At 37.0% G+C, this 12,655-nt stretch overlaps 1 protein-coding gene across 13 annotated transcripts in view; it reads right to left on the bottom strand.

Moving 5' to 3' along the window:
* EPB41L3 (erythrocyte membrane protein band 4.1 like 3) overlaps nt 1–12,655 on the bottom strand; it is a 294,466-nt gene that overhangs the window by 32,252 nt on the left and 249,559 nt on the right. For 10 of the 13 annotated variants that reach the window (XM_082259291.1, XM_082259293.1, XM_082259290.1 and 7 more), the window contains 4 exons: nt 10,411–10,485; nt 6,989–7,090; nt 5,564–6,268; nt 1,485–1,607 (listed from right to left, as the gene is read on the bottom strand). In XM_082259291.1, coding sequence (XP_082115417.1) covers nt 1,485–1,607; nt 5,564–6,268; nt 6,989–7,090; nt 10,411–10,485 — 1,005 coding nt within the window. The remainder of the gene's footprint in view (nt 1–1,484; nt 1,608–5,563; nt 6,269–6,988; nt 7,091–10,410; nt 10,486–12,655) is intronic. The other 3 variants (XM_082259286.1, XM_082259287.1, XM_082259288.1) reach the window with 3 other exon arrangements.

Genomic DNA, 12,655 nt, shown 5'->3' with positions numbered 1-12,655 from the left:
TAGTACAGTGTCATATTAGGATAGACAGTGTTACTGGAAGGATCACCAGGACAAAACAGAGAAAAAGCCTAAAAAAAAAAAAAAAAAAAAACTGCAGCCAATTTACTGTAAGCTTCAACACATCACATTTTTTGGTTCATGGATTTAGATACACTTCACTCAGGATGGGTAACACTTCAAGATTATGCTACGTCCTCCATTTTTTGCTATTGATAGCAATCAACACATTACTGTGCATCAAATCATTTCTAAGTGCTCCAGGAATAATACTAAGTGTCTAGGTGTATATAAATCCCATCGTACCATGCTAAAGCCATAATAGCAGCATCATTTAAAAGGCTCCTCAAAGTTTTTAAGGTTAGTCCTCAATATAGGTTGAGGCTATAATATTATTAGATTCTTTTCCTTTAACAAGCCTGCTGGAATAAATCAATTCATAGTTATCAATGCTGTTGCATAAATAGCACACAAAGCTCTAGGACAGTGATGGTGAACCTTGGCACCCCAGATGTTTTGGAACTACATTTCCCATGATGCTCATGCACTCTGCGGTGTAGCTAAACATCTGGGGTGCTAAGGTTCGCCATCACTGCTCTAGGACCACGGTTGAGAGTATGGAGGGGGGGGGGGTAGGGACACACATCACACCCTGATGGAGGCCCGTTACTTTACTGCCAGCTACATTTCTTAGGCACGTCATCTTACTAGTGATGGACACTTCTCAACCACCAGTTATATAGACAAAGAACTTGAGGTACAGTCCAACTCTCAAATCTTTAAATGCAAAATAAAAAAGTGATTCAGGAAAGAGAGGATAAATGTATCCCCATTTGTTTAAAAATGCGTCCTTGCAGTTGTCTGCAATATCTAGACAAACAGTTCATATTAATACTTGCATATGCCTTTTTAAAAATGAAAGTATGAATCATAGGATCCAGGGTTAGAAGTGCAATATTGTAAACTAATATAAAACATTTTCCTTCTTTTTTATGTATATTCAACGGACCACTAAATTAACTGCTGGGGAAAAAGGGAATTTATTTATGTTTACACGTTTCCAGCCCATTTCTAAAATATGATAATGCAGCACTAAAGCTTCCTTGTCAAATATAAGTATTTTATTTATTTCCCTCTTGCTTTTCATTTTACGTCCCATTAAATGCAGAATTCATACCAAAAAAAAAAAATTCCATTACTATGCAACTAATAGCCAAGATGCTATATAATTTTGTCCTCCAAGCTTCTGTATATTTTTCTAAACATTTCAAGAAGCATTTTATGTGGAATATTTTCAGAGCATTATCTAAATAGTTCCAAGTGTAGCAGTGATTGCAGATCATTGTGTCACTGCAGTTACAGCTATGTCATTTCACATCACCCTCTCTTTTCTTTGTCACTCAAAAAAAAAAAAAAATATATCATGCATGTATTACTATCAGAAGTTCTATAAGAGAGCTAGTAAGCACATCCAATCAAGCAGCCACCTGAGCCCAGTTTTGTGAAGCAGTTGTAACCTCTCCCTTAAACTCAGATGGCTTTCTTGAAGATTCTAATAAACTGTAGATATCAGAACCATCCATGAGTTTGTCACCAGATGACTGTTTGGTCTAAACAGACAAAGAAATGAAAAGTCATTGAGAGGACAGAGACATACAAAAGAGAGAAACAGAGGGACAGACAGATCAGACAAAAGCATGAGGTGTGTTAACTGTAGTAAAAGATAAACATATTTTACTATAGAGAGCCACTAAACCTAAAACACAAATTGGCTTAAATAAAAAAAAGTTAACGACGAAACTTCAGAGGTTTAGAATGGAAGGTTTTTCATTTCGGACAATGGATACAACTAAAGTACCCCTTCCTTTGAAGAGATGTGATGCTTAAAAGGTCCAACTGTAGATTCTGTATACACTTTGTAAATATGCATGTGCATGAGAGAATAGAAAACAAGCAGTTTATAATACAGGAAGTCACATAATCAGAGCAATCTCAGAGGACCCGAAACAGGAACCCGAAACAGCGGTTGTGAGCTTTGTGTAGAAGACACTGGAGTGAGAACAGCAGTGGTAGCTGAACAACAGGTTAGGAAAACCAGCCAGGAATAGGAGAAGGAAGGGAGTAGATGGAGGACTGGATAGTGCAGATCGTGGGCAACATCTTTTTATTTATGTACTATGAAGAAAGGACTTGAAGGATGTAAGATTGGATGTGAGGACCATGTCACAATAATGGCAACAATATGTTATGGTTACTTTAATGACAAATATTTGCAAATGTAGAATTCCAGGACAACTGGCAGGGCTCTCATTTTACATTCATGAAAATATACTGTATGTAAATTTTCCTATATTTATACACAATTTGTGATATTTAACCCTACTTCAGCATTTGTGGTGTAACGAGGAGTGTGACCTACCATTTTATTATTGCCCACAATATCGATATTTTTACAAAAATCTTCAGCTCTGGTAAGCATTTGGAACCTTTATGTACAGCTAATCTACTAATTAGCAATGCATCTTTTACATAACGCAACTTGAGTTTGTAGAGTCAGATTAAAGTGCACCACTTTTGAGTGTCACATGTTGACTTTGTTACCATTTATTTACACTACCAAATGGGTTAAGCGCTACACATATTTATATACAGAAAAGTGCACCACTGCAACCCACCAAGTGCTCCACTCATATGCTGAAATCAGGTGCTGGCTTGGAGTCAGTCACTCACATAGCGCAGTATATTCTAAAGGAAAAGTCGTGTCTTCACACGCAAAACTCTATTTAGCCAACAAGCTTCAGCACATGTTTCAGCCACCAGGACCTCTCCTTTTAAATGTTTCACCCAATAGGCTTAATTATAGATGATCACGATTAAGCCCTTCCGGGTAAATATGTCAAAGTGGTGGTCCTGGGGTCTGCACCATGTTCTGAAGCTTTTTGTTGATTAAACTTTTGCCTGTGAAGATATCATTGGTGTGTGACATTTCCTTTGGATAATAAGCCAACTTGAGTTTTAGATTTACTGAACCCTCAAAGATACCAATCTCTCCAACTATTGCTGAACTAAGATTATCAGCATATCATAGTTTGTCATGGTTGGATAACCACAGGGAGATGAAAGCTGGAGAGTCAAATAAACAATACAGAAAAAGTAACACGGAGCTCCCCAACTCCACTGGTAAGCTAGGGAAAGAAAGACCTGGAAGCCAGCTTTGGAGAGTCAGGTCTTGATTTAATAACTAAGAGGAAAAAGAGAAAACTGATAGACATGAGATAAATTACAACAGAAAAATAATAAATATTAATACGATAAATGCACAACACAGTAGGATATTAGGGAAAGAAGCCATGAAGGTTAAAAGGACATGGCAGAAAGTAAGAAAATAAAACTGGCACACATTTATAATGCTTGTAAGAAAGCAGAGGCCCTATTCAACAGCCCAAAGTAACGGAAATTAATTGAGATGGATAGAGGAAGCTTCAACAAGGTTATTATGCTCCTTATTTAATGTGAAGCTTTATATGGTACAAATTACATCAAATTTTAGTATTGATACCTAAAAATCAAGCATAATCCATAAAAATGTTTTGGAAGGTCTATTTTATCTTACTGATCAAAGACAACACACCTATTTCACCACAAGGGTTTCTTCTCCAACTGCTACAAATCATATAATGAAAAGCATTATTTTTCTCACAAATAAAAGGCTTGCCAATTATTGTGAATTAATGAGCTCCATGTCTGTAAACCTGGCAACTCACACACCCAAACCCATTCATGATACACAGAATTTTATCTGTGGTTTTCAAGGTGACTTAACATACCATAACCCTTTTCAGACATCACAGAAACTATCAGGGCATTATAAAGAACTCTGCTGCTTGCCCAATTATATGAGGTATGTGAGAGCACACTGCTATACTATAGAGCTATAGCGTTCTTTCATAATCTACAATATAATTTTGTTTCCATGTGGGAAGGAAGATGCTGAACGTGCAGTGTCTTGCAGAATGGGTAAGCAGAAGTAAAACTTTATGGCTTGCGATTTAAAGTGCAAGACTGTGTATGAACCCACACTAGCCAGTGAGAAGTCCACTTTCAGAAACTTTGCATGACTAAATTGATAGCAGTATTAGAATATTGCACTGTGTTAGTCATCAGTTTATGCAGGAAGTTTCGCGTTTAAGTGATACCCTTTATTGGCTACATTTTTAGATATGCAAGCTTTAAGGATGCCTTTGGTCACTTTTTCCCCGCTTTATACCATTACAAAATACATTGAAACCTACATGTATACACACAGAACTACATGGAGGAGTAATAAAATACAAATATTAAAAAGAAAAAGTTAATTTTAATATTTACATTTCAACACTCTTCCTTGTAACTCAATGTATAATTATGTGGGTTTCAGAATCATTTTCAGAATTGTATAAAGCCTGAAGAAGTGATTTGAGACATCCAGAATGCATGTATCTTTAAACACCTTGAGTAGTCTAATAAAGCATATCACTCCAGCCAAAAATATCAAGATGACAACAGCTAACCCATTGAAAAAAAAAAAACGGCTTTGGTTGCAATTTTCACTTTCAATCTAGAGCTCTTCTGTAGCACCTATTTTCTGCAAAATGATGCTTTTAGTTTCATGGGCAGCATCATTTAACCTACTTCCTCTGAACCCAGACTGTCCTGGATCTACCCCAGCACGTGACTGGACAGTAAACTGAAAAGCAGTACAGTGATAAGGCCCTCTGTCTGTCATTCTGCTGTCTGGTCCCATCAGCATGCTCCTTCTCATCACATGAACGGAGTTGGCTCCTTCCGCTACTTCTTCTCACAGTCAAGCCCTGCTAACTCTAAGCTGATGTCAGGTTAAGTTCAGGAACCTACACTACTCATATTTAGGAAATAAACTTAATGATGTATGAATGGTTATAGAGCTGCATTCACTCAGGTGTTCTATATCTGCCTGGAGTTAAGCTTTAAACTCCAAACTTTCTACATGGTCAGATAATTTGACAGCTTCTTTCAGTTGCTATTACTCACTAATATATGGCAATGAGCAGTATTTTGCAGTAATATAGGGCAATTAAATAAGAAATTGGCTTTCTTGCCCACATTAAGCTGCAGAATGTGAGTTTTTTTAAGTAACTGGCTATAAGATGTTGACAATTATTGCTCTTTGCACTATGTGGTTATATAAGCCCAATAGTTTTTCCACAACTATATTTAATGCCCTTTTTTCAATGCATTCATTTTTAGGAGACCCTGTTGAATAGAGCCAATAAGCTGTTAGATCTGGGAAAATGCTGGCTTAAGCACACTTTTATTGATATGGCAAGCAGTTACATTAATATATTTTCAGTCATGATTTTTTTTATGTTTGGTTATAAAGCCTCACAATGCTTGCTAAGGCTGCAGTGCTCATAATAAAAACGGATAAATAAAAGTTCGCTGCCAACATAAAGTTAAGCTGAAAGTGAACAGAAGGGAACTGTGAAGCAGGGGGATGTCTGCAATTCATGCTTTTAATTGTGAGAATAGGATCATTGCCACTTGTTACCACCACTTTGGATGCAGACGATTCGGTGACATAGTGAGCAGTAGCAATTGTAAATGGTTGATCTCTTGTATATCGCCATTCTGAGAGCTTCTTATCCTTCCATCCAGGACCTTCTGTCTTACTGACTCCATAATCTGAGATCACCGTTTCTACCATCTTCACAGAGGTGTCCGACTCCTGGACTTTTTTCAGCACCTCTTCTATTGGACTGGCCAGCAGGGAGTCTGACTCTTTAATGGGGGTCAGGGTCTCAGACATTCTTCTTTTAACAGTTGGGGCCTCAGAAGTTTTTCTACCTTTATCATCGCTAATTGTTTCCACAATCTCATACTTTCCTGCCACAGGAATTATTTTCACAGCTTCAGAAATGTCCTTTTCTAGCTTCTGCCTGACTTCAAAAGTTGAGGGCTGTGATAACTTTTCTCCTTCTTTACCTTTGCTGGTCATTGTTACAATTTTTCCAGACACTGTGTCATAGGATTTTCCTAATAAGTACATTTTCTGCCTGTTTTCTTCTTCTTGAGCTCTAATTTCCATTTCCATTTTCAAGGCATCCAGGCTTTGGGTTTCAATAGTGCTGGTCTTAAAGGTTTCAACTGGTTTGTCACTGCTCACAGTTGTCACCTTGTAAGTGATCATGGTTTTTGTTTCACCATCAACAATTTTAGTGGGTACTTTGTCTATAATAACCCAATCGTCTGTGCCCTATATGTGAGATATAAAATCTAAATTAGCATTTATTTGTCCTCATTGTATGGCTCTATATTTGATTAGCGTATATTTAGACTTTCCAATGGTAATCTACATATTAAGATTTATATATGAAAACTTAGGAAAAGATAGTGTGGGTCTCCATCATGGCAAATAAATTTTATTAATCCTGGAATTTATCTGAAGGATTAAAAATCTAGCTGGATGCTATGGCCAATACTTACATTTTTCTTTCAGTTTTAATACAACTTAAATATAAGTATGATTGGTAGCCACACAAGTCCTAGCTTACAAAGGACTGTTTCAGTGTGTCATAACTTTTATGGGGTGACCATAGACTGGTAGATGCCCCCTCAAGAATGGATGGAGACACCTCTGCTCTTCCTGCAATTATACATGTTGTGACTCGTCTGCCAAAAAAGAAAGCCCACATGCAGCCAGTTGTTTCCTTTTGTCTTCTAAAGGATTGGCTCAGTCAAAAAGATTTACTAACAGGCAGGAAGGCAAGAATAGCCATGAATGGTCTGCTCTTCACCCAAGTGTCTCAAAAGGCTCTTTATAGCCACCCTTATCAAATAAGTCTTTCAAAAATGTTCTACAATATGGATCCTCTTTTGATACCTCATAGTCTGTCTCAATTACTTAATGCTATGAGGCACCAACTAATATTTACATTGGTGGATTTTTTTCTAATTTAAACAAATAAAAAATAACCTCGGGGGATGAAGGGATAGTTTTCTGCATAATGATTTGCTGAGAAGTAGCCACAGGACTGGTGGCTCTGGCTTCCCGAAGTTTCTTCACTATGTCCCCTGGCTAGCAGAAGAAAAACCAGTAAGAATCCAAAAATCAGATGCATTTTTTTTTCAATTCATTAGACAGCAGTTTGTTTAGGGTTCCTGCAAGGTATATGTTAACAGACAGATCTTGGAAAACATTATTTGAGCTGATGGCTCCAATACCCAATCAAAGCATTCTGGCAGCAAGCTAAATATTTTTCACAACTGTCCCATCAATTCATTTGTAACCAATAATGCAACCCCAATTTTTTGGGACTAATCATAAGAAAAGACTAGGTTAATGACTGAAGATATATACATATACATTATATTCTTGTTACTACTAGCCCAGTCCTCAGAATGGGTTCAGCAATTTAATAGCTAGAAAGCAAAGAAAGTTACATTTTTTTAATAAACGCATTTGTTAGCTTTTTGTTAATGCAAGAGAATATATATACAAATATATGACAAGTAATCCATAAATCGCTTTCAAGCTGCACACTATGCAGAACATGCACTAGAAGTCTTTAGCTGTCCTGTAAATGTAATATCTGGGCTTCTTTTAAGGTAGTAGGGGCTGCCTCTTGGTTAGCCAGCTCTTCATTTCCATGCTGCCATATATACCCTAGTTAAATACTGACTCCAATTAGAAAAGCACTTTTACAGGTCTTATAGCTACAGCTGAGTGATCTAGAGATTTACTAATCTTTCAAATGCCACAAGTTTATATATTAGACAATACTAACAGCTTGCAGACGCAAGCACTGGATTGACAGCTCACATTGTGCTCAAATTTCACCATTTTTCTGCATGATAAACAGTGCTGCAGCCTCATAGCAAACAGACATTGTAACCAAAATTCCTTACACATTCCCCAACTTCTTTAGGGAACCTGCTGATTTCACAATTAATGGAATAAAAAATATTGTTATCTATATTATAACTGTTGCATACATTATTACTTTAAAATCAGTATATATCCTTCGGTATCAAATCCCCTAACTGCATACTGTATATTCAGAATAACTTTTTTTTTTTTTTATAAATCTTTTCATAGGTTCTTCATAAATTCATATAAACGCATGACACGATTATATCCAAAGAACAATTAACAATTTGACAAAAATTACATTTTTACCCATATAAAGTATCTTGAGTCAAAGCTTAATTTTTCCTAAGTTTTGAATAGAGTTGGGAAGGGCTGGACCATATCTAGTTTTTACTGCGGTCCTAAAATGAAGAGACCTGTTTTTGGGACAGCTGTCTAATGGGGATAATCCCTCACTGTGGGAGATGGCCTGTAACTTCCTGTTGTGTCTCTTGGACAGAAAGCAAGGGGACAATTCCCTAGTGGTACACAGACCATAAAAAAATGGCCTGACCGTGATTTTTACCCTTCCCTACTTTATTCAAAACTAAAACAAGTTTTGGCTATAGATATACTACGTATGCATACGGGAGATAAGCAGATGATAACACGGTTGCTCTTGCTTATATTTATTGAATTTCACAAAACAGCATAAATGGTTTCTCAAAATGTCAGAGATGTGCTAGTAGATTCTTTTCTAAGTGGTCTTATCTCGCCTATATAAAAGGCTCTGCATATGCAATTGACAAGTCTTTCTGGAAGGCAAGAACACTCACAGGAACTAAGGGAGTTGCTTCTCCCTACCACTCACAGGAACTAAGGGAGTTGCTTCTCCCTACCACACCTTCTCCTTAAGCTAGGTGGATAGTGCATAACTCAGCATCCCTGGTGCCCCCTGCTTTTTTCCATCAGAGTTAATGTTCCAATGTCCCAGGAGGCAATAGTTTTGTGTGGAGGGGAGATCATTATCATGGCTCCCTATTTACAGGGTGTCCAGCGGTTTAGCAAAATTACATTTTTCCTATTTTATATATTAAAAGGTGTGCTTTTTTTCTGGGGTCTGAAAATATTACTTACTCTTCATTATATTGTATAATGTAAGTAATGTTTTGTATGATACTGCTTTCCTTCAAATAAACTTTTGATCAAAAATGTGAGGTTTGCCAGAATGTTTTGACCTTATTAGCTTATGTTGTTAAGACTGTATCTGTTATTTGTCTTTTAAAGAAGCTTATGCCCATTTGGTTGGCTGTATTGTTAACTAGTGGGCAAGCCGCTTGTCGATTGTCTTTTTATTGTCATCCTTTGTGCACTGTTAAATAAAGAATTTAGAAAGGCTTGAGGTTTCCCAAGTGACTGTATATGGTGTGGATTTACCACTTTTGCTATATGGCACTGTGATACTTTAACTGACAACTGCGTGACAATTTTGAAAAAAAAATATATAAAATTTTTACTTTCTGCTGTAAAACATCCCAATAAGTATATGGATTGGTTTGTGCAAGAAAGTTCTACAAACCTACAAAACAATTGTATATATACTGGAATTTTTTTTTTCTTTTTATACTAGTTAAGGCGGCGATCAGTGAACTAAAGCATGACTGCGATATTGCGGCAGACAATCTGACACTTTGTGGGAGCCAGTGATCCTAATACAATGATCAGTGCTAAAAATATGCATTGTCACTGTACTAATGACACTGGCTGGGAAGGGGTTAAACATCTAGTGTGATCAAAGTGTTAATTGTGTGCCTAACCAGTGTTTTCGTTTTGTATTTTATGAAGGCATATGCTGGGTTTTGCTTTGCAGGGAAACCCCACTAACAGGAATGAGCTCTGTCTCCTTTTACATATGCAGAGCTATGTTCACCAATCAGCGGGTCCAGGTGGACATCCAATGGCTGGCACCAGCTGATCGGCATCTGCTGTGACTAATCACTGCAGGAGCAGTGCCCCCCCTACCCTAAAGTGCAGAATCAAGTATATATATCCTTGTGATTCTGTACAGAACGGTCACCATGTAGCAGTAAATCTGCTATTGGGTGGTCTGCAAGCAGTTAAATGGCTATTTGTTAGTCGTATTTATTTTTGATGATGCAAATGCTGTTCCAAAAATGCATTGAATATAAACAAGAGCAAACTGTATACATGGGTACACAAATGATAAAAGGTTGCTATATTTGGATTTTCTGGTATTAAAAATCCATTTATTAAAAGTTCTCATCTCTGAACATCTATATTATAACAAACGTAAAATGAAGACCAATATCAGACACATACTGTTAGCATGCTTGCAAGACATAGTAGTACGTTTTTGTGTGCCCCTTGGTGAAAAGAAAGGTCATTTGAACGAAGGTATATATTTCTACCTATTGTCTTTTGCCAGAATTAGTCTGAACACTCAGATCTATAGCATGGTGTACACAGGGGTTAAAATGGGTACAGTTAAAGTGATATTTAATCATGCTGTGCACTGCAGCATTACTGACCTGAGATTCTAACATTGAGTAGCTTGTCCTTTCCAAAGAAATACGTCTTTCTTCTTTTTCTCTTTCTTCTTTGGTCTGTTAAAGAGAAAAATAGCAGTCAGGCTAAATTATCATTGCTATCATTTATCCCACTCCTTTATACAGCCGGAAAAAAATTAATTACTCATCTCATTAGCTGCAGGGTCAGAATATGTGGGAAACTGCAGAAATGTACTTGGGTATTTAACCTTGTAAAACACTGAGTACTCAGAGTGAAAAGACACACATTAAAGCTTCACAATGTTATGGAACAATGACTGATTAATGCCTTTAAGTCATAACCCATTCTATATTTCTCATATTTTGTCTTTGAAAGGTAAAGCAGGGGTCAAAGGTGTTTGTATTTTTGAAGTATGGATAGAATTCCTCATGGGATAATCTCGACATACTGTACTTAAAAAAAAAGGGTGCAGTTTTAGAAGGTAGAGAAAATACATTTTTTAATAGCTAGTTAGCAAATAAATCATTTTATATTCCCTTCTTTAAAGTGTAACTTTGACCAGGCTATGAACATTTAAATGGTTACATATTATTAAGTTCCACCTCAGGCACAGACATCTTTCTTTGAAGGCAAAACATTTTTTTCATTTGGATAGAGTAAGGGTTATAACTCCCATCAGATACTTTCTGCCATATATAAGCTGTCAGCATACAGCTCCCATCCCTCGCTCTGCCCATGTAGTGATTGCACTACAGGAGCAGAGCCTGCACAGGATGAACACCTTTCCTCTTCCTCCTCCTTTGAGACAAGAAGGAGGCAGAGATGAGAAGACTGATCGGAACATGCAGCTCCAGCTCTCTGTGCTGCCTGAAAAAAGTCACATAACAGAGAAAAGATCACTCCTAATTAACAAAGGGGCTTGTGCCTCTTGTTAAAAAGGAGCAGCATCGGTTACAAGTTTAGAAGAGTTGCCCTTGCACAGCTCTTTGATACCTGCCCTATTTTTTTGTATTTTTGGGTGTCTTTACAAGTACAGTATATTGTGGCTGATTCTGGTATTTTAAAGGTTGATTAAAACTACAAAAAACAAATAGAAACTAGAGATTTTTCCAAAAAGTAAAGTTCCTTCTCTTCCTGAACTACACACAATTAACATTTAAAAATATTTAGACCATATTTCTGCCCTTCTACTCACATTTGCTATGTTCAGTTTAACCTGTATTCATAATTCAAACTAAAAATGGGTTTGAGTTTTAGCTGCCTTTGTGGCAATTTGAGTCACTGCACTGTTTCTCTTTACAGTACCCTTGTGTATCTGGTTTAAAACAGTCATACACTTCTGGCAAAAAAACGTGGTCAACATTTAAATTATCCAATCCATTATCCAATTTACTCTGATTGATAGCTGTAACTAGAATACGCCTCATTTCCGCAAAGAGAATACACTAACTAATGTGCTTGCTACCAGACATCCACCCATTTAACACTTGATGAAATAGGAATTTGGAAATGTGTATTAACTTGTATGTGAAAAAATGGACAGAGTAGCAGGGACTTTATCGGTTTATATAACAGATAGTCCCATGCCTTCGTTGAGAAATACCCTTTCAACTTTAAATAAGGTATGGGCTCCACGTATACAATGGATAAAAAAAAGTCAACACACCCCTGTTAAAATGTCAGGTTTCTGTGATATAACAAAATAAATCATTTCAGAACTTTTTCCACCTTTAGTGTGATCTATAAACTGTACAACTCAATTTAACATCAAACTGAAATCTTTTAGGTTGAGGGAAGTAAAAATAAAAAAATAAAACAACATGGTTGCATAAGTGTGCACACCCTTAAACTAATACTTTGTTGACGCACCTTTTGATTTTATTACAGCACTCATTCTTTTTGGGTATGAGTCTATCAGCATGGCACATCTTGACTGGCCAGTATTTCCCACTCTTCTTTGCAAAAACACTCCAAATCTGTCAGATTACGAGGGCATCTCCTGTACTCAGCCCTCTTCCGATCACTCCACAGATTTTCAATTGGATTCAGGTCTGTGCTCTGGCAGGGCCATTCCAAAACGTTAATCTTCTTCTGGTGAGGACATTCCTCTGCCGATTTGGAGGTATGCTTTGGGTTGTTGTCATGCTAAAAATGAAGTTCCTCTTCATGTTCAGTTTCCTAGCAGAAGCCTGAAGGTTTTGTGCCAATATTGACTGGTATTTGGAACTGTTCATAATTCCTTCTACCTTCACTAAGGCCCCTGTT

The sequence above is a fragment of the Pelophylax lessonae genome, assembly GCF_965119305.1.
Source record: "Pelophylax lessonae genome assembly, chromosome: 5".
In the NCBI taxonomy this organism is placed as follows: domain Eukaryota; kingdom Metazoa; phylum Chordata; class Amphibia; order Anura; family Ranidae; genus Pelophylax; species Pelophylax lessonae.
Note: the sequence above shows the minus strand (reverse complement) of the source record. Positions and strands in the feature narration are given on the sequence as shown.